Source organism: Anopheles maculipalpis, chromosome 2RL (assembly GCF_943734695.1).
Source record: "Anopheles maculipalpis chromosome 2RL, idAnoMacuDA_375_x, whole genome shotgun sequence".
NCBI classification, from domain to species: Eukaryota; Metazoa; Arthropoda; class Insecta; order Diptera; family Culicidae; genus Anopheles; species Anopheles maculipalpis.
In genome coordinates this window covers 94595202-94620755 of record NC_064871.1, presented here as the reverse complement: position 1 = coordinate 94620755, position 25554 = coordinate 94595202, and the positions used below count along the sequence as shown (strand labels likewise).

At 42.8% G+C, this 25554-nt stretch overlaps 2 protein-coding genes and 4 non-coding genes across 8 annotated transcripts in view; 3 read left to right on the top strand and 3 right to left on the bottom strand.

Moving 5' to 3' along the window:
* Positions 1–25554, top strand: part of LOC126568525 (ADP-ribosylation factor-like protein 5B) — a 241679-nt gene that overhangs the window by 75402 nt on the left and 140723 nt on the right. Inside the window, exon 1 of one of the 3 annotated variants that reach the window (XM_050225020.1) lies at positions 24529–24533. The exons of 1 other annotated variant lie outside the window; for it this stretch is intronic. The gene's annotated coding sequence lies outside the window, so the exon portion shown is untranslated. Of the gene's footprint in view, positions 1–24528; positions 24534–24775; positions 24782–25554 lie in introns of those variants that run through there. One more of the 3 variants, XM_050225018.1, reaches the window with a different exon arrangement.
* Positions 2521–2592, bottom strand: Trnah-gug (transfer RNA histidin (anticodon GUG)). The gene has a single exon. It is a non-coding gene; the product is annotated as a tRNA-His (tRNA).
* Trnav-aac (transfer RNA valine (anticodon AAC)) lies at positions 2841–2913 on the bottom strand. The gene has a single exon. It is a non-coding gene; the product is annotated as a tRNA-Val (tRNA).
* LOC126568317 (zinc finger protein 70-like) lies at positions 3165–7347 on the bottom strand. Its single transcript, XM_050224776.1, has 3 exons — positions 7307–7347; positions 6879–7100; positions 3165–4002 (listed from the first exon to the last, which is right to left on the bottom strand). The coding sequence occupies exons 1-3, from the start codon at positions 7345–7347 to the stop codon at positions 3165–3167; spliced, it is 1101 nt and encodes a 366-aa protein (XP_050080733.1).
* Positions 10352–10424, top strand: Trnav-aac (transfer RNA valine (anticodon AAC)). Its single transcript has one exon. It is a non-coding gene; the product is annotated as a tRNA-Val (tRNA).
* On the top strand, positions 10673–10744 carry Trnah-gug (transfer RNA histidin (anticodon GUG)). Its single transcript has one exon. It is a non-coding gene; the product is annotated as a tRNA-His (tRNA).

Here is a 25554-nt window from a genome sequence, read left to right as displayed (position 1 = left end):
ACCCTAGTTTACAGAACCACATCATTTACACCCAATTATGTTGTGAATTTTTGCTGAAAGCAATAGGGGAACAAAACTCTGTAACATTGTGTAATTGAAACCATTTTCGGTGCAGAACATCTATACATTTTTTCCCCCTACAAAAAATCACTCAATTATTGGCACGGTTCTCTTCCCTTTGAAAAGGAAAATATAGAAATAAGAAAGCAACCAAATTAATTGCATCGCTCGTTTCAATCAATGGCGGACCGGTGAACCTCGGTGCAGGTTAGGATTATTGGAAAGGTTGCAAACAATGGCGAAACGATACAGTTCGTTGTTGTTTTAGGGTATTATAATCTTAATTAGAATTGACATTTTAAATACTTTGAAAGTCTTGTCCTGGTTCCGTAGTTGGTAGAAGCTTTTTAAAATGAATTATAAGGCATTTGGATGGGGTTCGGTGACCGATACCACCGATATAGGTAGTCCCGGTAGGTTTTCACATGGCAGAACTCTTGGCATTAAATTCCCCAATCTCAAACAACAGAACAAGATCGTCAATTCGAAGGCAGAGAATACGATCATCGATTCCGCGGGTCAGATACAGTAAACCTGATGGAGCGTAGTACAAAAGTGCTAGTACGTTGGTTTTAAATTTTCCTGGAAAATATAATAAATCGATTTTATGTAATCAAAAACTGAGATCTCATGAAGGTAAAATGTAAGTAATTTTACTCAAGCAACTACGTATTTCTTTTGACTCGCCTGTCGTCAAATTGTTCTCCAACGCTAAGGAAGGTTTTTGGAGGGACAAATTAACTTCTAGTCTACTCGACTTTTACAACGCATTGTTCTGACTGATAAACCTTACTCTGCGGCAATTTATCATAAAAGCAGAGCAGAGTCTAAACAAGGCGTCGGCCACAACGCTTAGCAACGTGCTCTGTGCGTTACCAGAGGGTGTGTGATTGTTTTTGTTACTTTCGCATCGCGAAAAAAGGGGGCGCTTAATGATTCTGGCTTAGATTATTGGTGCTGGTGCTAGAGCCTTCGGGGTACGTTTCTCATCATGTGACACATTGCATATTGCCGTTGGTACTTTAAAGGGAGCTTAGTCCAAATATAACTTCAAACAAGGGTGACAAATGGGACATGTTGAAGCCACTGCCTAATTAAATATTAATCCGGAATAGAAATAACACCTACAAAAAAGATGTAACATTTAACCTAATTTAACTTTTTCTGGCTCTAGTGTACAAACCTTGTGTTATTTCAGTAGAATAAACTGGGCCACCTCCAAAGATCCCAAATTTTCATTCACAGCTCCATTATACCGAACGTTGTCAGTCGTAACACACAAACAGCAAACATTCCCACTGCCAAAAAGCAGCTCTGGCACTCAATGGAACCTCAAACACACGGCCTATGCTCGTACCTCGGATTATGTTTCCACTATTTACACATCAATTAATTCGTATAATGACTTCCTCCGAATTGTTCCGGACCTTGGGCTATCCTCCCTGTCCTTATGTTGGTCCTTTTGCCACTCATCGAAGTTGCAACGCGAGTGCGCCTCCTCAAATGAACAACAGCTGTATCAACTCTTGCCTGAAGCGGTTGCCGTAGATTGCTTCCCGTAAAAATAAGGTACTGAAGGGCTTTTGCTAACCTTTTTACGTTTGCTTTTGTTGAAGCGATTGCTCGAAAGATCTATTGCATTGGTGATCTTACTACATTGCATTCTGCATTCTCATTCTGGTTCTGGTTACGTTTCGGGGTTTCAATGGATGATGATTGCTAAATGAAATAGCCAGCCAGCTCTTTCTTTGGATGGTTTTGGGCCATCGGATGCTGCGTATAGCCCGTTGTGGTTTGTATGATTAGCTGCAAACCATGAAATTGAAGATTAGCTGTGGTTCATCGCATTGTTCAATTTGCAAAAAAGAAGGAACGATACCTGGGTTTAAAGAGCAGGATCTTTTAACATGTTTGGTTGTGCAACAGTATTGTAGGTTAGGAAAGGGCAAAGGTACGACTTACCTTCTAATTTTACCGTTCAAATTTGTTTGAAAATGTAGTTTGAGTTTTTGTTTGTTTTAAGCTATCTTTTTATTTTATTTTAGTTTTTATGCAGAGTTGTTATGCAATCTTTTGATGATGGTGAGATTCCTGATGGGATTTTAAACTTAGTGGCAGATCAAGGATTTTTTTAGACCCATGCAAATCACACTGTGCGATGGTCGCTGTGCCGTCGTTGTGACGCGTCCTATCGCAACCGGAGTTCAACTGTTTGATAACTACCAGTAAGATGTTTAACCCGAAACAAACAAAAACGGCAAATTCAAACTGTATTGATTCTTCCAAAACTTGGTAAGGTTATACCAAGCAGAAGTATTAAAAACAGCATTTTGAAAAGCGGACATGATAGTGGTCTTATATTATTATAAAAATAATCTTGACTTCCTCTCACTCGCCTTCCGTGACAGTGTTCCCTCCAGTGAGAGAAGGACTTTAAGAACTTCTCTCACTTTCACACACTGCCGTGACCAGGATTCGAACCTGGGTTACTACGGCCACAACGTAGGGTCCTAACCACTAGACGATCACGGCTACAGACGGTGACTTGAAAGAGCTTCAGAAAAGCGCATTCAGCTTCCATTCGTGCTCCAAATAACCCCAAAAGATGGGGAGACTTTCATCTGTCCATTGCGAGAGAGAAAGTACACGCCAAACCCCCCGAAAGCCAAGTGAATGGAAAATATACGAAACAATGGTCATTTCGTGGTGGGGTGAGAGCTATCTTTGGCTACCATTCAGAGCAACGAGATCACTCCGAACATAGTGGCAAAATATCTGACTGTTTCCGCCCGGGATCGAACCGGGGGCCTTCCGCGTGTTAGGCGGATGTGATAACCACTACACCACGGAAACATATATTGTCCTTTTCACAAATACATTACTAGTACAATACAAGAGCAACATACTAATCGAACCAATTTCGTAACACAGTTTGTGTTAGATAGAAAACACACATATCTAAAGTATATAATTCTTCCATTAACACGTGTCTATTTATTTTACAAACCAACTCTCCAGCACATATCGATACAACTGTCACTCCCAGGAGCTTTCATGCACCTGTTGCACCTTCGAAGGTAATCTGCAACTGCACAATTCAACACTTAACAACAGGTAGTTTCGCTTCTTGTCACAACAAACGCCTTCGTATCCAACCGGTGGCCAACAAAACGTTCTCGTTCGTGGCACTTTCGGTGTTTGGCCAGTGCATTGGATTGGACAAAGGTTTTCGAACAATCCGGACACTTGTGCGGTCGCAGTCCACTGTGTATGAGGGTGTGTCGCAGCAGGTCATACCGTTCCTTGAAGGCCTTCGAGCACACCTCACACTCGTGTGGTCTCTCATCACTGTGTGTCTTGCGATGGCGCACCAGCACGTGCTTTTCGGTAAACGTTTTTCCACACTGATCACACTCGAAGGGTCGCTCGTTCGCGTGACTCAGGACGTGTGTCTTGAGGGCGTGCAGACGAACAAACTGTTTGCCACAAAGCCCACAGCAATGGGGTCTATCCTCGCGATGCAGAAGCCGATGGCTCGAAAGGGCGCTGGGTTGTGTGAAGGTTCGTCCACACGTGTCACACCGCAGACTGGGTCCTCGTAAATCGTGCAGCTTCTTGTGTGCGGAGAGCGTCGAGGAGAGCCGGAACGCCTTGGGACAACTGGGACACTGGAACGGTCTTTCGTTTGTGTGTCGTCGAAGGTGTTCGACGAGGGAAGTCTTGCAGGAGAAGTGTTTGTTGCAGTGAGGACAAGGTTGGAGATTGTTGTTCTTCTCACTGTCGAGTTGATCATCACACGGATAGGGACCCTTGGAGCATATGTCCTGGGGAGAGACCGGTGCATCAATCTTGTACATGATATCCGTGTCGTCGGTGTCCTTCAGAATGTTGGAAGTTGATGCATCACAGTCCACGGAAACTTTCAGGTCTGCCGTCGGAGTACTGGAATTAGCACACAAACACACAAACAAAATTACTCTCAACAATTGGTGATGGGTTTTTGGAAAGATGTAAATTGCCGTCGGATGATGGAATTCTGTCCAAAGTCTTCCATTACCTGGAGCTTAAAGGTAGATCTCATCTAAACCTAACCGCAAACAAGACCCTACTGTGGAAACCTTCTCGCTACAAGCAATCGAATCTGTGATGCTTCATCAGGGAGATACGAGCGAGCGCCATCAGCCAACATCAGTCCTTGATTGAGTCCTTTTATCGTCGTCCTGCTTTTCCGTACTTCCCGGCGACGAATACTGAGACCTGATTGGTCCGGCAGCGTTGGCAACCGAATGGCAACGCCCCTTTGGAAATGCTCTTTTCTTCGTAGGAAAAGTGTGGAAATGGGTGCCATCGAGCGGTTGCAAGAGAATCAGAACCAGACTTCTTTTGGATGAGCATGAGCATTAGAGTTTCCATTGTTTTTGTACGCAAAACAATCGTAACTGGATGTTGCATAGGTTTTTCCATTGTTGGATGCGAGTAGGATGTGAGTAAATTAGAACTTCCAACTATTATTGATCGATGCCATTGATTAGCACGACTAGGTCGCTTTGAATAGAGAGCATCTGACCGTATAATGGTCGATATAAAGTATGCAACAAGCTCTGCACTCGATCGATTATTAAAACAATTTCCCAACGCACGGCACCAGGGAATCGGAAAATGAAGTTGATATTTATTTAGCACAAACTTTCCGTCACGGAACATTTCCGGATCCGTCATCCGCCATCCTTAACCCTTGCAGTAGGGACATTTCTAGTTGAGAAGAATGGAGAAATACATAAATCATGCAGAAGTACCACCGCAGTCCCAACGGTTATTTCCCGCTTTATGGCCCACTGTCTGTGGCAAATAGCACGAGCACCTTTTGCACGGTTGTTTCCGGATTGTGCCTATGCAAATAACGATAATGAGCAGCGAGTGATTGTTTTCCTTGGCCGCTCATTAAATATGCTGTTCCGTGTTATTTCGTGCGAAAAAAAAATTCCCTTGGTCGACTGTCGAAGTCGTTTCTTCATCTCTTAATGTACCAAATCAAGGATGTTTGAGTTTTCGAAGTCCTTTTTCATCTGAAGTTTTACGAAAGTTTTATTTAAATCGAGTGTAACAACGTTTTAGCCATTAACGCGGTGTTTCCAAGGAAGACTTATAATGTAATTAATGTAATTTTTGATCAAATGAACTGAGAATCTTGCATTCAAAGACGAATCACGGTAATCGTCCTCGCTAGATTATAAGGCTTCTTGGAGATTTGCTCCGGAAAATAACGTTTAATTGATACAAAAATGATAAAAGCTATCACACGAAATAGCAAAGAGTTGGACTCTAATGTAGAAGAAATACGCGAGAAGTTAATAGAGAATGTTTGGAGTACCTTATCCAAACAAGTTTCCTTTATATTTACGTTCAATCTTTAAGTTCAATCTGAATCAAACTTCTCGAGCCAAATCAAACACATTTCTAATAACAAACACAGCCGAATCCATCAATTTCGAGAAACAATGCGTCCTCTATTGCTTTACGAATCATTAAACATTTATCAATCCCAGAAACTTTGTCTTGCTGGAGTACGAGGCAACGATGGCAAAAGATTGTGATCCGGTTTCGGCATCGCTTGAGTTGAGATTGAGATTGGCTTGATGAAAGTTTACGTTGCAGCTCTTTGGCGAAGTTTTGTGTAGCCAACAAGCGTCCCTAAGGCCCCATAGACTGAATGTTTCATAAGCCGAAAACACGTGACCAAGCAAGAAAGTAGGATTACAGAACCAACCAGTAACGTCCAAGTTTCTTGCTTCACGTGTGTGTATGTAAGAGGTGTTAAGAAGAAGCCTTTCTAGAAGTTGACCTCCTTGGGAAATTGGGTTTTCATTCATACAAGGCCTCATACTTTCGTCTTCTAACTACACTTGTGTTTGGTGAGGTTTATTTAAGCAGTTGAGCAATTTATCTCAACGTGCCAAAAATTCAAATAATTACTAAATTCATGATTGTTACCCCTTCCCTTACCCTTCAATAGATAAAAATGATTAAAGTTTGCTGTGGCTCTCCTTCCAGAATGTGAAGATGAATATTTATTTTGAAGTTGACCAGGGAACAAAAAAGTTGGAAAGCATCCTTCTGCTCCAGCGGCTGCTCATGTGCAATTCAGCATCATTTACAGCTGGATACCTCGTCTGCAATATGTGTGGCATGTTTATGGATTCATTGGTTATTTTTCTCCATTATACAACTCACTATTTTCCATTCTCAGATCACTTCATTACGTATTCATATCCCTAAATGAAGCCAATCAAGTTGTAATTTTTATTTGCTTGGCATACTCTCGGTGCAGAACGCATTTTCCATCACAATTTTCCAGCTCATGCACAAAGAAGTAAGAGCGTTTTTCAATGAACGATTTTAGTTTGCATGAATGGGATGCTGCTGCCGTATTATGTTGACTTAAAGGAAGCCAGTCCAATGTCTACAAAATGGTAGCAACTGAGCACTGAATGTCAACAACCGAAATCGGAAGGACAAAAGCGTTCTCTGCAACTACAATTACGGAGAGGAACCCCTTCTATTTGGTTGCTAATCCTTGTGTACCAGAACCTTGTTAGTTTTGTGCAAACAAATAGTTTACTCCAAAACTGGGAAGCCTTCTGAGTACAAGGCCAAGGAGAGGTACGTTTGTCGCTTGTTGTGCGATTTATCCACCTCAAATGGTGCGAATGTAATTTCTTAATCCTTCTGTACGAGATGCGCTCAGAGGGCGAGGTGGTCCAACGTTTGAAACCTACATTAACGTCATTGCGAAAGGGACTTTTGATCGGCATACTTACGTGCATTTGGAGGGTTTCCAGTAGGAAGATGAATGACCCATTGTGAGTTGCCTTAGTGGATCAAAATCAGTTAACGGTAGGTTTGTTTTGTCGAACTCTAAAGAATGTTGGTCCATGAGTTCCTCGTCACTCTGTGAAAGTATTGTTGTGTAGCTTGTGTCTTTGAGCAGGATTGATCGAATCTCGATGTCCAACTCTCGGTCTTCGGCGTTCAAATTGAAGCTATTAGGAGTGATAATTTTAAACGGAGAAAAGACAGGGATACATTATCGGAAGGAAATCCAAAAGTCACACCTAAAAGGCCTAATTAAAAATCATAAGCCGGTTCAATTGGTGTTCCATCATCAAGGGTCCATTACCATTACGAGGACAAATTGTTGTCACAACAGACTACAAGGGAAAATAAAGAAAAAAAGTAATCCACTTACATGTCTATGATATCCCAGTCCATCATGACGTCCGTTGCCATTTCGTTGTGATCCAAAAGCTTAAGGAAACGTCCCAGAAGAGAGTTTTTTTGGTGCTTTTGTTTGTGTCACACACGGATGGAATCACACACAAAACACAAGAATGGGACCAGGAAGTCGCCGGAAGGGATCTCGATTAAGGTATATTCAACACAATGATGGTATTTTTCCCCATACACTATGAAAAGATTTCACACAGTAAATTGAGAGAGAACTGTGGACAGCTTAACCGCTTAACGCACAAAACAACCAATTAGAGACCAATTATGTCCACAATAAATCGTTCGCAGAGCCAGTTTAGAAGGACATATTATCCTCGAGACTGTTAGGTATTGCACAATGAATCAGTTCTTCTCTGAGCACTATAATTCTAGAATTCCTCAAGAATTACTCCACTCCACGAGTTTCGAGAGTGTCAACTTCGATTGCACCTATTCGATCCGACAGTTCGTTGAAAAGTGAGGCTGGCCCAGTTCGACGCCATTCGAACAGCTCCTTCCCTGGACGCTGACTAGTCACAGGCGAGTCCTTCCGCGTGCTCTCCTGACTCCGTCTCCTGTGTTCCAAGGATAGCGTTGCACAAAGTAGAAAATCCGTAATGGAAGCAGCAAGGTAAACAAATTTAACGCTTATGTGTGTGGTAGAACAGATACAGAGCGACACAAACAGGCAGAAGGATTGTAAAGGAAGGGCAGAGAAAGGAGTCCTTCCCTTATATTGCCCTGCTTGGAAGGGTGGGACACACGACACTGATCTGCACATAATCCGCGGACCTTCTGGGACCTCCGCAGTTTGAAACAGTAAGGCGAGGACGTTTGAGCGAGGAAGCGGAAAAACTGAGTTTTCACAATCGGCCCACTCTTTCGCACTGCTCGCAATGGTGTCTCGTTCTGAGGCTCTCTGGTCACACTCGGATCATTTCGCGAGGACACGCGCGTCATGCACATAAGCGATTATTTATTTTCCAAATCTGATTTACAATTCTGCAGGGGAAGATGTTGACTCTGGAGGTTGTGCGTGTTCGTCTCGCCGACTGTCCTTTATGTGCAAAGTGTATGCTTCCTATGTAGTCATTTCGAAAACATAAGCTCTCTGTGAAAGTTCTGGTGTCCGAAACGTGGTTCCTTCTTTCACGCTTGTGAGCATATAAAGAACGCACCATGGTGGAAAGTATAGGCCGGCCAGCCAAGACAAAACAGGGGTGAGAACGATTACTGATTTAGGAAAATTAGAAGGATTATGTATTTATCTCTTCTCTCGACGATCCTCAACGCGCACGGAAAGCATCCATAGATGGTAATGGATGGTTTAGACTCTCCGATAAGGATCCTTCTTCTTGTTCGCATGCTCAAGGCAAGGAATGCAAGGACACGGAGGAGGTCTTCGAGACAGAGCAAGTTGAGAGTATTTGGAAAAGCGAGATGACAACAGCTAGAGATAACGTTTCGCGCACGCGAAGAGGAAGCGCATCCGGTGTTTCGTGTTCCGGTGACGTCAATGGCATGCGCATTTGTTAATTGACAAGGATATACAAGAGCATCCACACTGGTGAGACAACAACGGAGAGCGATGGTGTGCTCGGGAAGAAATGAAATGGACGAGATCACATTTATCGGAAAAGCGATTGGCCAAATGCCAAGGAAAACACTCTAATCTCCGATTTTCCGATCTTCGTTCCTTGCAGGTCTCTCAGGGCATTGGCGGGAGGAATTTTGTGGAACGGCGACACACACACACACACACACACACACACACACACACACACACACAATCGTGAGAGGATTGTTGCTGGTGTTGGATAACTCGAATATCGAAGCTAATCAGAGTGGGAAGATCGAAAGCATGGAGTCATCTTCCTCTCGTGCAGAAGGTAGTTTATGTATTTGGCAAAACCTTATTAACCGATTAGTGAGCCGCCACGCGATGACAGAGGTGTTACGAATCGCCTGAACTGATTTGATATGGCGCTATCGGTCTACTTACCAGGAATTGGATGGTAAAACATTTTTAGGAATTCGTTACCATCAGTTTTCGTTGGAGTTGTTTCACCATTTTTCCATCTTGGCCACATCCAATCAACGCTAATAGAAAATCGCAATCCACCCGACAAATCCCACATGGTACCGTGAAAGATTAAGACAAACATGGGCATCGAGCTGAGCTGTGTTGCATGTTTGCGTTTCCCGGGTGTGTTGCGTCGTGTATCGTCTGGTTTGCAATTTGGCCGCTGGGCAATTTCCTGCCATGCGTTGGTAACGAATACCGGTGAAATCTCGGCGATCCTTCCATCCGTGTTGGGTGTTACGAGATGATGGTTGTTGCACGAGGATGAAGAAAAACAACAATTTATAATTAAATTTAAACTCGCCTCGCAGTTGTTTTTCTTCTACGGCAATCGGCTTCGAGGGATGGCGATAGAACAGAACCTGCGAGGAAAAAAGGGCAAAATATAGACACACGGCGGCACCATGGCGTTGGTAACGGGGTATTGCTTTATTTTAGCAGAATAGAACAAACTCAGAAGGAGAGAGAGATCTGTGGCCTCCGGTTTTTGTCGAAATGCCAATCAAATGCTAGCCTTAAAATGGCCTACTAGAAGGCCTCGCAGTCAACAAGCAATAACAGCTTGTTTACTATTAATTTGAAAAGTTGGTTCAGATTGGATGTGTTGGTGCCGTCGGGTCATCATTTGTAGGAAAAATTGCACAAATTTGGTTAAAAACTGTCGATTGTACTGTGAAGTTGCGATTGAAATAACTCAAATATCTGGATAGGAATACTAACCTCGTACGAGGACTTTGACCAGAGGATTCAATTACCCTAATGAGTCATGAAAATAATCAATAACCATTCAACTGCACCACCGATTGCCCTGTGGCTCTTGCGTTGGTCGGCTAAAGGTATTATCGAACATTTTGTTGATTTATTGATGAGCTTCATAGACGACGCATATTGCAGTTTTGAATGCATTCGATGGCGAATGTATTTGTGAAAAGTACAACAGATGTTTCCGTGGTGTAGTGGTTATCACATCCGCCTAACACGCGGAAGGCCCCCGGTTCGATCCCGGGCGGAAACAGTCTCAGATATTTTGCCACTATGTTCGGAGTGATCTCGTTGCTCTGAATGGTAGCCAAAGATAGCTCTTACCCCACCACAAAATGACCATTGTTTCGTATATTTTCCATTCACTTGGCTTTCGGGGGGTTTGGCGTGTACTTTCTCTTGCAACGGACAGATGAAAGTCTCCCCCTCTTTTGGGGTTATTTGGAGCACGAATGGAAGCTGAATGCGCTTTTCTGAAGCTCTTTCAAGTCACCGTCTGTAGCCGTGATCGTCTAGTGGTTAGGACCCTACGTTGTGGCCGTAGTAACCCAGGTTCGAATCCTGGTCACGGCAGTGTTGTTGGTGGAAGTTGTTGTGAGAGAAGTTCTCAAACTATTTCAGTAGAACACTGTCACGGAGGACGGAGAAAGACGACTGCAAATGATTTTTTGAAACTACTAAGTTAAAGGTTTAGTAAAATTCTTCTCTTCCTGTGGTCGTCTAATGTAAGAGTGAGTAGGTGGTATGTCTTCAGGCAAAGATTTTCCCCGGTTTATTTACCTGTTTGTTGGGAGGCTGCTGGAACAGCTTAGAAACCAGCTTAACAACACGGTGGGTGCTCTTGCGTTATCGCTACCGGGCGTTATGGATGACTTGTTGGATGGCGAGGTGTTTCATGCGAAACGCAAAAGTCCACATTAGAGATATCTCATTTGCCTAATGCATTGCCGCCGGCAAAAGAAGTAATCATGCAGGAATGGGATCATTTCGTTTCTGGGATAGACATGTGGGAAACACAGTGGAAGAGGTCCTTTGAAAATGTTAGTTATTGTGGTGTCATTGTTTGGAGCTTGGGATTAGAGCTAAATTGTGAGCAAAAATCTGGTATCATAGACTTCAGCCTCAAGGAAGACAGTAAATCCTTCTGCCAGCTGGTTTTAATTTGGCAACCATCAATCCATCGAACACCACTGTGTAATCAGGCAATAATAAAATCAAGATGCAATGGATCTTACCTGAAATCTCTTCAATTCATTTTCCAAATCAGTTTCTTTGACAAAGGTGTCCCTGGAGGATCAATTTTCGGACCTGAAGTACCTTTTTTTTAACGGGAAGCAATCTGCGGTAACCACTTCAGGCAAGAGTTGATTCAGCTGTTGTTCATTTGAGGAGGCGCACTCTCGTTGCCTCTTCAATGAGTGGCAAAAGGACCAACACAGGGACAGAGAAGGTTAGCCAGGGCGTTGGTTTGGAACAATTCGGAAGAAGTCATTATACGAATTAATTGATGTGTAAATAGTGGAAACATAATCCGGGGTACGAGTGTGTTTGAATAGGCTGCAGATTTGAGGTTCGAATGAGCTGTAAGAAGGGCTTTTCGGTGCTTTCAGAGTGTGGTAGACGACACATGATTTGGGAGAGTGCATTAAGCAATATTTCGTAAATGATGGTTTATTGTAGTGTTACAAAATAAGTAATTTCTAGTTGAAAACATCAAATTTAAGCTTAAATGCTGGTGTTGTTTCTATCACCTGATTAAATCATCATTAAGCAATGCATTCGCACGGCCCATTTGTCACCCTTGTTTTAGTTAATCTACACCAGCGGCAATATGCAATGTGTCACAAGATGAGAAATATACCCCGAAGGCTCTACCACTAGCTCCTAGTCAGCAAGCCCTTTTATGCGATATCAAAGTGACAAAAACAATCTCACACCCTCTGGTGAGGAATGATGCACGTGTCCGGAGCTAAGCGTTGTGGCCGACGCCTTGGTTCGACATTGATCTGCATTACTTTTCCCAATCCCTTCGTGGTAACTTGCCGCAGACTTAGGTTTATCAGCCAGAACAATGTGTCGGGAAAAAGTCGAGTGGATAGAAGTGATGGAGATATTGAGATATGATTCTGTCGTAATTGATTCCAGGAGAGCCTTACAATGTGTTCATCTTATTTGCATTTTAATTTGACTTCTGTCAAGAGCATCCTTTAAAAGAAAATTTTACCAGTGTTCAGTACTATTTAGCGGTACATTTTATTTGAAAACGAATGATACCGAGAGGAAATAAAAGTCTGTTATACTTCAAGGCGTTATAGTTCAAGCTATTTAAAAATGCAATGTCCGATACCCTATATTTCATGGTATGCATAATTCCAAGAGATAATGTGCCACGCCCGACTGAAGCCAAACTATGTTTGCCATCGTTTCATATCTCAATTTCCATGGCTTTTGCTCTCAAATCCCCCTTTGATAAAGTACACTGTCACTGAACTGTTTTGCCATGGTTCGATTTGCTACGGATTTTTTTTTTCAAGTGCCCAGGCTTTAATTCTCATACCTATTTCGATCGAACACATATTTGCAAATGGCGCAGTGTTGAGCAATAGAAGGAAAAAAAAAACTCCGGGAACAATGTGTACACCAATAGGGAAAAAGGCTCGATCGGAAGTATAAAAAAAGGGGATAAGGATAAAGTGTTTCGAGAGGGTGAAAGGGAAAAGAGTTAAAGATTGATAAAAGATTGACAGCAAAAAAAAATATCAAAACTATACTTTGTTTAGGCAAAATTGTGTGGCAAAATAATGGAGAGAGAGTTAAAGAAAATCACATAAACTTGGGATTGCACAAACATGCATCGTTAATAAAAAATCTTTTCCAAGTACATGGCACGGATGCGGGAGATTGAATAAATTTGTCTAAAACAATTATGATGGTCGATGGAAACATTTTTTTTAATTAGTTTTTTTAAACTATCACAATTTTATCATTTAAAAAGAGTGAATTTAACCGTACTAATTCAAAAACGGATAGCTTTCGAGCAGATCGAGCACTTTCGTCATTGAAGCTGCTCGAATGTTCAAAATGCTTTTCTTGGTACTTGAGCTCTTTTTCGAGCTTTGGTGCTTCGATGGAAAAGCTATTTTATAGCAATAAGAATGAATTATTATAGCAAGTGTTAGTTTGCTATAAACAAATGCGATTTAAACGGTGAAATAAATTCCTCCGTAATTGATTTGAATTCGTACGTGTTGGTTTAATTTTATTGAAGTAGAGTTTTTCAGTTTCATTTATCAATTCGTATTCGTGTATGTTTATTTTATCGTATCTAGTGGCAAAACTGTTTGCAAAAGAATGACTAAAGCACGATAATTGGCGACAATGTGTCCACAATCCCCCTGTCCAGCATGAGGTGGTTACCATTACCCAACAGACGCATCAAAGTCCTGTCACATTAAAGCTCGCGAAACCGTCGTATTCACCATGTGGCACACTGTAATCAATTTAAAATGCTTCGGCTCATTATGCTTTGGCAACATTGCTCCCCGGCCGGCGGGTATGAAGCCGGCAGACGATGCCTTTGAACGCACAGACAACACGCGGCAAAAAGGAATGGCCATTCCGGTGGCGGGCCGTTTTGCCCGGAAGAGGTCTGATTGTGGTTGATTGATCACTCATTTTCAGCTGCCAAGCTTGACTTGGTGGGTGACTTCTTCAGCTGGCAGAAGCGGCACTGCCGACGACCGCAACCGCTCACTTTATCAGTGGCCATTTACATTGAGGTCAGTACTTGGGGTAGTACTGTGGCTCAGGCTGCTGGCTGATAAGATAAATTGGCTCGTTAGCAGCAGTGGAAGATGGTAGATGGTGTTCGAAGTTTCCAAAGTAGCAGCAGTAGTGCCAATGTTAAGTTAGTTTTTTTTCCCGGCATAAAAACGGCTCGGGAGTTAGCGATGCGGAAGAAAGTTGTGTGTCCAAAATGGAAGGAACAAGGAGGATTTTGAGGATAAGAACTTTAAAAAGTTTATCGTTCAGGAAGGTTTACACCTCAACAAAGATCTCATGTGAACGTGGACTTTAAATCGCACTTTAAAAAGGGCAACGCTTTAACCACCGATAACCGATAACCTATTCCGGGACTGACCAGTCTGTCATTAATCAACAATAAGAGCCATATGGCAGACAAGTGTATGGAATCTCTGCCCAAAAGGGTCTTGTTCAATTTCCAAGGACAACACTCACACACACTAAACCCGTTCCCGAGAGACATCGATACTGGGGTGGCCTTGATTTTTAAAAAGGGAGCCAAGCATACACACGCTTGAAGACACAAAGAAAAGTGTCCAGAGAGAGAGAGAGAGAGAGGGATAGAGAGATAGAGAGCGAGAGTGTGAGAGATAATGGTTCCAACAAATTGAAAAGGGCTGGGTAAAGCGCCATGCCTTGTTCTTGACCAAAAAAAAAATGCAATGCGGCTAATAAGTGGTAATTTTTTAATGGACTGGAAAGAAACGATTCCTACGATTATACCTCTCCAGCAGGGAAAGGTTCTTGGTTGACTTGACTCGGCCGTCATGCACAGCTATAAATGAGACGATTACACAGGACGAGGATGGCTTTGGTTGGTGTGATGAATTTTCGAGTTCATTTTCCCCGCAAGAAAGGGTATTACCGAGAACAATCTGCTTCTCGGGTCCGTTTCTGTGACCACCCGGTGGGCGAGTTAAGAACTCGCCAAGATGACGCGATGACAAAGCCCAAAGTTTTCTAGAACCACAATCGATACCGCTTCTCGGCACATGAATCCGTTTTCTGCATTCTGCTTCTCCGGCGCCTTGGCCGGAAGTTATGGCCGAAAGAAAGCATGAAAGGAATTAGTTTTACGCAGGTTCGTTTCTCTGCTGTACAATAAGATGAAAGCTTTTGCGGTACTGAAGTGAGGGAACAGCTCTCGCGTCACTTGAGTCACTAGGGTATTTGCTGACTCACCAATGGGGTTGAGATATTTGATTTATGGTTGGGAGAAGAGGGAACAAAACGGGGTGTTGGTGTAATTGTATTATTGAATCACATCTATTGCTAGAACGCCTCAATCGAGCCAAATATGAGCGAGTTATCGCCGATTTTCCACGTGAATGTTTTAGTTTTTCCACCATATCTGGGCGGGGGCTGGTGGGATCGGGTTGAAGTGTTCTGCAAAAAGTTTCGCGGTCCAAAGACTCGTCCAACGGTACGCGGAACGCTCCGATCGGCCCAGGAATGGCTGCGTTATCGTCGATTTTCCACGGGAATGTTTCAGTTTTTCCGCAATAACTGGGCGGGGGTTGGTGGGATTGGGTTGAAGTGTTCTGAAAAAAGTTGTGCGGTTCAAGGACTCATCCAACAGTACGCGGAACGCCCCGATCGGCCCAGGAATGGTCGAGTTATCGCCGATTTTCCACGGGAATGTTTTGGGTTTTCCGCAATAACTGGGCGGGGGTTGGTGGGATTGGGTTGAAGTGTTCTGCAAAAAGTTGCGCGGTCCAATGACTCATCCAACGGTACGCGGAACGCCCCGATCGGCCCAGGAATGATCGAGTTATCGCCGATTTTCCACGGGAATGTTTTGGGTTTTCCGCAATAACTGGGCGGGGGTTGGTGGGATTGGGTTGAAGTGTTCTGAAAAAAGTTGTGCGGTTCAAGGACTCATCCAACAGTACGCGGAACGCCCCGATCGGCCCAGGAATGGTCGAGTTATCGCCGATTTTCCACGGGAATGTTTTGGGTTTTCCGCAATAACTGGGCGGGGGTTGGTGGGATTGGGTTGAAGTGTTCTGCAAAAAGTTGCGCGGTCCAATGACTCATCCAACGGTACGCGGAACGCCCCGATCGGCCCAGGAATGATCGAGTTATCGCCGATTTTCCACGGGAATGTTTCAGTTTTTCCGCAATAACTGGGCAAGGAGTTGGTGGGATTGGGTTGAGGTGTTGTGCAAAAAGTTGCGTGGTCCAATGTCTCATCCAACGGTACGCGGAACGCCCCGATCGAACCAGGAATGACCGAGTTATCGCCGATTTTCCACGGGAATGTTTCAGTTTTTCCTCAATAACTGGGCAAGGGGCTAAAAGGATCGGGTTGAAGTGTTCTGCAAAAAGTTGCGCAGTCTAATGACTCATCCAATGGTACGCAGAACGCCCCGATCGAACCAGGAATGGCCGAGTTATCGCCGATTTTCCACGGGAATGTTTCAGTTTTTCCTCAATAACTGGGTAAGGGGGTGGAGGGATCAGGTTGAGGTGTTGTACAAAAAATTGCGCGGTCCAATGACGCATTCAACGGTATGCAGAACGCCCCGATCGGCCCAGGAATGGTCGAGTTATCGCCGATTTTCCACGGGAATGTTTCAGTTTTTCCGCAATAACTGGGCGGGGGCTGGTGGGATCGAGTTGAAGTGTTCTGCAAAAAGTTGTGCGGTCCAATGACTCATCCAACGGTACGCGGAACGCCCCGATCGAACCAGGAATGGCCGAGCTATCGTCGATTTTCCACGGGAATGTTTCAGTTTTTCCGCAATAACTGGGCGGGAGTTGGTGGGATTGGGTTGAAGTGTTCTGCAAAAAGTTGCGCGGTCCAATGACTCATCCAACGGTACGCGGAATGCCCCGATCGGCCCAGGAATGGTCGAGTTATCGCCGATTTTCCACGGGAATGTTTCAGTTTTTCCGCAATAACTGGGCAAGGGGGTGGAGGGATCGGGTTGAGGTGTTCTGCAAAAAGTTGCGCAGTCTAATGACTCATCCAATGGTACGCGGAACGCCCCGATCGAACCAGGAATGGCCGAGTTATCGCCGATTTTCCACGGGAATGTTTTGGTTTTTCCTCAATAACTGGGCAAGGAGGTGGAGGGATCGGGTTGAGGTGTTCTGCAAAAAGTTGCGCAGTCTAATGACTCATTCAATGGTACGCAGAACGCCCCGATCGGTCCAGGAATGGCCGAGTTATCGCCGATTTTCCACGGGAATGTTTTAGTTTTTCCGCCATATCTGGGCGGGGGGTGGAGGGATCGGGTTGAGGTGTTCTACAAAAAGTTGTGCGGTCTGAAGACTCATCCAACGGTACGCGGAACGCCTCGATCGGTCCAGGAATGGCCGAGTTATCGCCGATTTTCCACGGGAATGTTTCAGTTTTTCCGCAATAACTGGGCAGGGGGTGGTGGGATCGGGTTGAGGTGTTCTGCAAAAAATTGCGCGGTCCAATGACTCATCCAATGGTACGCAGAACGCCCCGATCGAACCAGGAATGGCCGAGTTATCGCCGATTTTCCACGGAAATGCTGCTGGCGGAATTTTCCGGGAGTTCATGAAAAATCCCCCTAAATTCCCTTTAATATTAAATAATCATGTTGTGGAAGTCTTTTTGAACGATGTTTGAGGAAAGAAATAAAAATTAGAGAAAATTACTAAAAATTGAAGAAAAAGTTTAAATTGTGCCGGAAAATATTTGTCTTATCGGAAAGAAAATATTTTCCAACCCGGTTTTAAAATTTCCATTTGGTACCTCCTCGGAATCATGCTCTCCTGTTACTCCTGGTCGGATTTTGCCGCATCAAAATTGGCCAGATTTCGGCCGAAAATCTGCCACCGGGAGCGACTTGAAGTAACAGGAGAGCATGAATTCGTGGAGGTAGCTCGGGCCGACCGAAAAATCGAAAATCCAATCTTAAAATCCAAAGTCAATTTTAAAGTTGCGTCGGAAATTTTAATTTGGAAATCAACTTTTAAAATTTACTTTGGATTTTAAGATTGGATATTCGATTTTTCGATCGGCCCGAGCTACCTCCACGAATTCATGCTCTCCTGTTACTACCAGTCGCTTCCGGTGGCAGATTTTCGGCCGAAATCTGGCCAATTTCGATGCAGCAAAATCCGACCAGGAGTAACAGGAGAGCATGATTCCGAGGAGGTACCAAATGGAAATTTTAAAACCGGGTTGGAAAATATTTTCTTTCCGATAAGACAAATATTTTCCGGCACAATTTAAACTTTTTCTTCAATTTTTAGTAATTTTCTCTAATTTTTATTTCTTTCCTCAAACATCGTTCAAAAAGACTTCCACAACATGATTATTTAATATTAAAGGGAATTTAGGGGGATTTTTCATGAACTCCCGGAAAATTCCGCCAGCAGCATTTCCGTGGAAAATCGGCGATAACTCAGCCATTCTTGGGCCGATCGGGATAAATGACCTGCCGTTGGATGCGTCTTTAGCCCGTCCACCTTTTTGCAGAACACCCCAACCCGATCCCTCCACTCCTTCGCCCAGTTATGGAGGAAAAACCCAGAATTCCCGTGGAAAACCATTGATAACTCGGCCATTCCTGGACTGATCGGGATGAATGACCTGCCGTTGGATGCGTCTTTAGCCCGTCCACCTTTTTGCAGAACACCTCAACCCGATCCCTCCACTCCTTCACCCTGTTATGGAGGAAAAACAGAGCATTCCCGTGGAAAATCGGCGATAACTCCGTCAGTTTTGATCCGATCCTTTCGTCTGGCATACCGTTCGATGCGTCTATGGTCCGTCCACATTTTTGCAGAACACCTCAACCCGATTCCTCCACCCCTTCACCCAGTTATGGAGGAAAAATCCAGAATTCCCGTGGAAAACCATTGATAACTCGGCCATTCCTGGACTGATCGGGATGAATGACATAACGTTGGATGCGTCTTTGGGCCGTCCACCTTTTTGTAGAACACCCCAACCCGATCCCTCCACTCATTCGCCCAGTTATTGCGGAAAAACTAAAACATTCCCGTGGAAAATCGGCGATAACTCGCTCAGTTTTGGTCCGATCATGGCGTCCGGCATGCAGTTGGATGCATCATTGGACCGCGCAACTTTTTGCTGAACACCTCAACCCGACCCCTCCATGCCCCGCTCAGTTATTCCACGGAAAAGGGGTTTTCTAGGGAAAATCGGCGATAACTCGCTCGGTTTTTAGTCCGATCCTGGCGTCCGACATATTGTTGGATGCATCTTGAAGTAGCGCATCTTTTGTGTGGCCTCAAACTTCACTTCCTCCCCCGCCCCCTCCACCCCTCTTGCTCAGTTATTCAACGAAAAGAATGTTCTACCAAGCATAGGGACTGGGAATAATGAAGACTACCTTGCAGCATGCTTCTTAACGGTTTAAAAAACGAATCTCAGGCTCTCAGGGGTTTGTTGGAAGTTCAGGAACAACCAGCTCAGCGACATCTTCACCGTTCTCTCCCAGCAGTTCAGCAGTACTCCGGTACATCATTAGTTCTTGTGTGCAAAAAACCTTTCTTCATGTTACAATTTTATTTCATTTATGTTTAGGAAAAACACCAGACCATTCGATACGCGGTCTCGCCCGGCAGGAATCATTCGGCTGCACAAATTAATTAGCTTTCGCATCGATGAACCGACCTGGGTCGCTCGCATCGGAATTATTGAATCGAATCGCATAGTACGGCCCGGGAGGCACAATATTGGCCTGCGCTAATGAACCGTCAAATGATTTCCCATGCTCGCGCGGACCCGTCCGACGGCCAAAACGGTGAGGTGAATTTTCGGGTACGGTCTCCTGCAGTCTTCGCTGGTGGCACTAATTTGCAACCGCTGGTGGGAAGGAAGGAAGTGGGTAAACTAATTCGATTTGGTGCGGTGTACCGTGCTTCGAACGTTCGGCATAGGATATGTTCGGCTGTTGCGTTGGTGTTGCGTTTTTTGGTTGGCTGGTTGGTTAGCGGAAAGAACACGATACGGCCATACAGCGTCATAAATTAGCCTGCCGAACAGCAAACCGAAAATCATCCCGAAACGGTGCTGGAATAGTAGCCACCTGCACCTCCGGTGAAGTGTGTGCAAGGTGCATCAGATGTACCGTGACAAGGGACGACGACGGTACAAAACAAAAAAGCCCACCTTTGCTAGCATTTAAAACAACTAGTCGGCTCGACTGTCATTCGCTTGCGAGCGACTAGCATTCCACCGTTGGCGCTTAACTGGGTGAAACCAATTGAATCAAATGGCGGTGTTGAAGGCTGCTGTTTCGTTTTTATTGCTGTCCCCCGGGGGAAAGTTCGACGCGGATGAATGGAGGCTTGCGGCTTTATTCAACGAAATAACACTAGAAAACATATTTGCAAAAGAATATTTAGAGCGACTAGACGAGACTCTTCTTGCTGACGAGGCTGCTGTCTTCAGCTGGTCTAACTGCAGGAACCAAATCAAATCAGCGATGCGATGCAGAAAAGCACACTAACCACCGTTGAGCCTTCTTCTAGAGGAAAAAGACAGCAGAAAAATAGGGAAAACCGAGTGAAACCCATGAAATGCAATTGCAATTGAAACAGAGCGAAACTCAATTACGAGATGTTTGACTTCGGCGCGCTACCTGAGCGACCTTGCAACGATGCTGCAGTCCTTCAAGTGTTCTTCTTCATCTCGCCCTTAAGCGGCCCTTGTTGACGGTGTCTAACTCCATTGCAGAGAGCAGAGGTTCAGCTTGTGAATTGAACTGTTATTTATGATCTAAACAAACCGAAAAACTGTACAATTATCGTCCATAATATCACTTTGAGGTGCTTATTCACTTCGAGCTGGACAAGGTTAGTTTGTGCGGAGAATTGTATCCTTCTTTTCCTCTCCGAGGGGACAAGACAAGCGCATGACACAAGCAAGTACGAAAAAAACCCACTTAAAGAAGAATGTGTAAAAAAGTAGAAAAATTATCCTTGAAAAGAACGATCAACGATTGCAATAAACAAACTACTAAAATAATGCTACAAAGAGCTAAGCTGTTTGGCGGTGCTGATGTTCTGACGGTACGAAGACTGCTCGCTCGGCACGAGACCGGATTGCCGAATTTCCTGGAAAAAGTTTGAAAACCTGGCGTTGTGTACGCGACGTGTTGAATTATTTAAAAATAATAAAATTGTGATATCAATTAAATACGATTCCTGATTTATACACTTACACCAGTAGTAGGTCAGTTAAATGTTAAATAAGAGTTAAATAAAAACATTAACAAATTTCTTTTCTTTTTTTATATATTTTCTCGTTTGTTCTTTCCTTTATTTTCTTCCATTTTCACGTACAGACCTATGTTACGTTTTTCTGCATTATTTTTTTTCTCCCACCTTTTCTGCTTCAGCTTTATTTTCCACTTTGTTTTGTTGACCGAGCATATGGAAATTGTTTGTCAATAATGTTTGTGTGTGTGTGTGTGCAGATTGTTTTACTGCAAACACCCACCACCGATTCGGTGGCCGATTCACCGAAAGTACGATCATTTAATTACATTCCTATCTTGGGCTTCCTGTGTGAGAGTGCTTTTTTGTCCTATTTTACGGGAAAAGTGTTACCCCTCGTTTTTTTTCCTTAAATATGTTTTTCCATGTTTTTATTTCTCCTCTTTCATTATAACCTTTTTCTTTTAATTAATTACGTTACTGTTTGCTCTTCTCTTCTTACCCTTTACTTGTTTTTCTTTTCACTAAAAGGTTTTTTTTTGTGCATTGATCGACTCGACTTGCTTGCATCACAATTTATGTATCCTTTCTTTTTGTTATTTTGTTTTACTATTATTATACTAAGTGCTTGCCCAGCGGTGTGGTAAGCTGTTTACGATGGAAACTGGAGGATTGAAAATTTGAGGGATTTAACATAGGAAAATGAAAGGAAAATTGGGTTGCGTGGTGCTAAAAGCAAACGATCGATAGGAAGGACGTTCAATGAATGGGTTAGGGTTTTGCTTAACTATTTGGGTTTTCTTTTTCAAAAAACGGATAATAATACATACACTTACTGGATACTAATTACTTATTTTCTTTCCTTCTTTTTCCATCTTTGAGATAAATCTCCTTATTATCGTGCTGGAGCTGCTTTTCATCGCTGCTTTGCTGCCATTTCTCACACATTCGTTACATCTTCTCTGTTTTGTTCTGCTTGTTAATTGTTTTCCTTTGTTTTCTCACTCTCCAAGGACGAGGTGATCGAACACGTACGACTTTTACCTGTATTTATGTATTTGAAATGCATCGCTTGGCCAATTTCGAATGGTAGAAAAATGCATTTCTTTAAATTTTGTTATTCTAATCATTTACTACCTCCTTAAATGAAAACCAAAAAAGGAAAAACCTTTCTTTCTTCTTTCCGGAGTTTTTGCTCTCTCTCCTTGTTTCGCTCCCATTTTTCCCAGTAGACATAACCTAAAAAAAAACGCAAAAAAGAGGATTGTTCAGTTTTTATCGAATTTTGCATCTTTATTTTTACGTAATTTCTTAATTTACTGAATTTTAATTACTTTTAAATATTCATAATTTTCATTACTCCCATTACACGAGCGCGGCGCCCCGCGTGCGCACACGTTTTCGATTTAAATGTGTTTTGTTTGTTTGTTTTTTTTTCGCTCATCGCTTTATTCACTTTTCTTTTATTTCTTTTCGCGTGTGTGTTTTTCCTTATTTTTCTTTATATCATTTGTGTGTTTTACTTTACTTTACTGGCGATACTATGCGATCCTGCACACACGCGCGTACACTTTTCACACACTGTCGCAGCATTCTAATCAGTATTAATTAATATTTATATACCTTTTTTCCTTTTTCTTGTTTCTTGTTTTATATATATTTCTTCTGTTTTGCATGTGTGTTTGTTTTTATCTCTCGTTTTCTTGTATGTTGTTGTTTAATTTTTAGCCTTTTTCTTTTGCTTTGCGTTTCTCTTGTTTCGCTGTCGTCACTTTTAAACTGCGCGTGTGCATTTTATTGTTTGTTTTTTTGCTTTTGTTTTCATTGTAATAGTACTCCAGGCAGGCGTTTTATCTGTAACTATTTCACGGCATTTTCTACTTGTTTTCTCCCGTTCGTTTTTCTTCACAGCTAGCTGAAATTGTGTGTTTGTTTTTCTCTTATTTTGTTGTGTATTTTCCTGTTTGCAATATGGCTTTTCCTGTGGGTATGTGTGCGTATGTGTGTGTGTGTTCTTTAATCAGTTGTTTTAGTGTCATTTACATTTTCCTGTTTTCATTTTCTTTGTTTTGTTTTATGTTCTCTTTCTCTTACGATTCTTTCGAGAATTTCTCGAGATTATTATGTTCTGAGTTTGAGTTTAATTTTCTAATTTCCTTTGTTTTGTTGTTGACCCTATTTTCCTGACGTCTATGATAAACGTGCACAGATTTCACGACAGGATAAAGAAAAACGCAATGAAAGGCGTAAAGAAAGACGGAATAAAGAAGAATCACGATTTCATTCCATGTTCAACATTTGTGTCGTGTGTGTGTTGGGTCCACATTGTTTCGGGTTTTGTTCTAATGTCATAAACTTTTTACATACTTCTTCTCCATCATCATCATCATCATCTTCTTCATCAGTTCGGACCGTCACAGACCTTCACACACTCTCACTTCGCTAAGCATTTTTTAGCTGCAGTTTAAACACAACTAAAACGGACGTAAACCCTTCATATGTGTGGCTGTTTTAGTTTATTTTTAAATCGATTTTCGAAGGGATTTTTTGTTGTTGTTGCTGTATTTTCATTAAGTAGCTTTTTCGTAGTAGTGGGGTGTGCCTTTCTAGCACATCTACACAACGACTGAAAACTATCATCGCTATCACACGCATCGAAACGTTCGAGGGGACGTTCAACTGTTGCGCACTTATACAAGAACACACACACACACACACAAGGAAAGTATGTTTATTTTAACAAAAACACAGAATAAAATATCCTGCAACAAAACTGTGTTCGTCAATCGAACCCCATTAAGTCGGTTGCGCATTATAAAATAAAATAAAATTGCTAAATGCTTCCCATTTAATCACTTGCTTGCTTCCTGCACCTTCCTTCCTTGTGTGTATGTTTGTGTAGTTTTATCGTTCGTTTTTCTTTTTGTTTTGTTTGCTTTCTACTAAATCACCGCTTCATATAAAATTAACGAACGAATTTCCAACAGATCACACCTTAACACCATTTTAGCTGCATCGTTTGAGCTCGAGCATTCACGGTGTGTGTTGGTGTGTTTTGTTTAGGTGATAAGAGATTAAAAAAAAGAAGAGAACGTGAAAAAGAACAACATAAACCCCCTTCTTACTCTTAGCTCTACACCATTATCGGCCGTTCCTTCCTTCTTGCATGCAGTTTGCGGAATTAATTATGAATAATTAATAGTAATTTTAATTAATAATAATAGCTTTTAAAAATAAAACGAATATTCACATATACATTTATAATTATATATATAGATATAGATATATGTATATACAGATACAGGTTCAAATGTACAGTTTACATTTATATAAAACAGACTAGCGTTTCTTGTTTCCTTGTTCCGCGTGCGCCCACGAAACACACACAATCATCACGATCATCACGATCATCACGAACATGCGGGAACGGGGTTAGGTTAGGCGGACAGCTTGCGTCACAGTTGGGTGGGTGAACGTGTGTTGGGGGGTTGAGGGTTGGCTTGAGTCGGGATGGACATAGTTTTGTTCGTTTTTCTTTTACAAAAGCAAACAAACAAAACATACTTATGGCAAGAAATGCAGCATACTTCTCTCCTTCTTTCTGTACACATACAAATGCGGCACAAACACACACACCCACAAACAGACACATACATTGGTGGTAGGGGAATGGAGGAAAACATTTTCTAAACACATGCTTTTATACGATCCCCTTATACACGACGGATTAAATCATCACAATTAAGTTTACGTGAGTGTTTGTTTTTTTTAGTTCGTTCTTGTCACTTTCTAACACATTATCTATTTTCGTCTGTGTGCGTGTGTATGTGTGTTTGGCTTCTTAATATCAGAACTATAAAGATGTCCATAGTACGGGGCAGGGCAAGTTCCTGGGGTTAAATTGTTAAATTTGCACCTAAATGTAGGCAACAAACAGTCCTTCCCTTACACTCGCCCTTCTAAGCCGTGCTTGTTTCTTAGTAGATCCTGTGTGAAACTCTCAGCCACACTCGCTCGCTCTCACATACAGACAGGCGGAAAACAAAGTCTCTAATTGAGGGGCTATGCCATTTTTGTTTGAGTCCGATTTCCGCATTCCCAGCACGTGCACGTCCCAGAAATGGAAACGTAATAACGAACGGGCGGGATGATTAAGTGGGCCGCTGCAGTACGTTCCACGCGTTACTATTATTTCCTTCAAAAGGAAACTAGAATGTGGCTGTGTGAGAATGTGAAGAGCAGTGCGAGAAAGTGGAAACGTTTCCATCCGAACACGTTTCTTCACACAGGACACAAACATGTGGATGAAAGGAGATCAGTTCCTTCTCGTCCTTTGCTTTGCCTCCTCCTGCCCCCCCTTTTCCGCCATCGATTCTTCAAAACCCATTATTTACATGCACAGCGCGCAC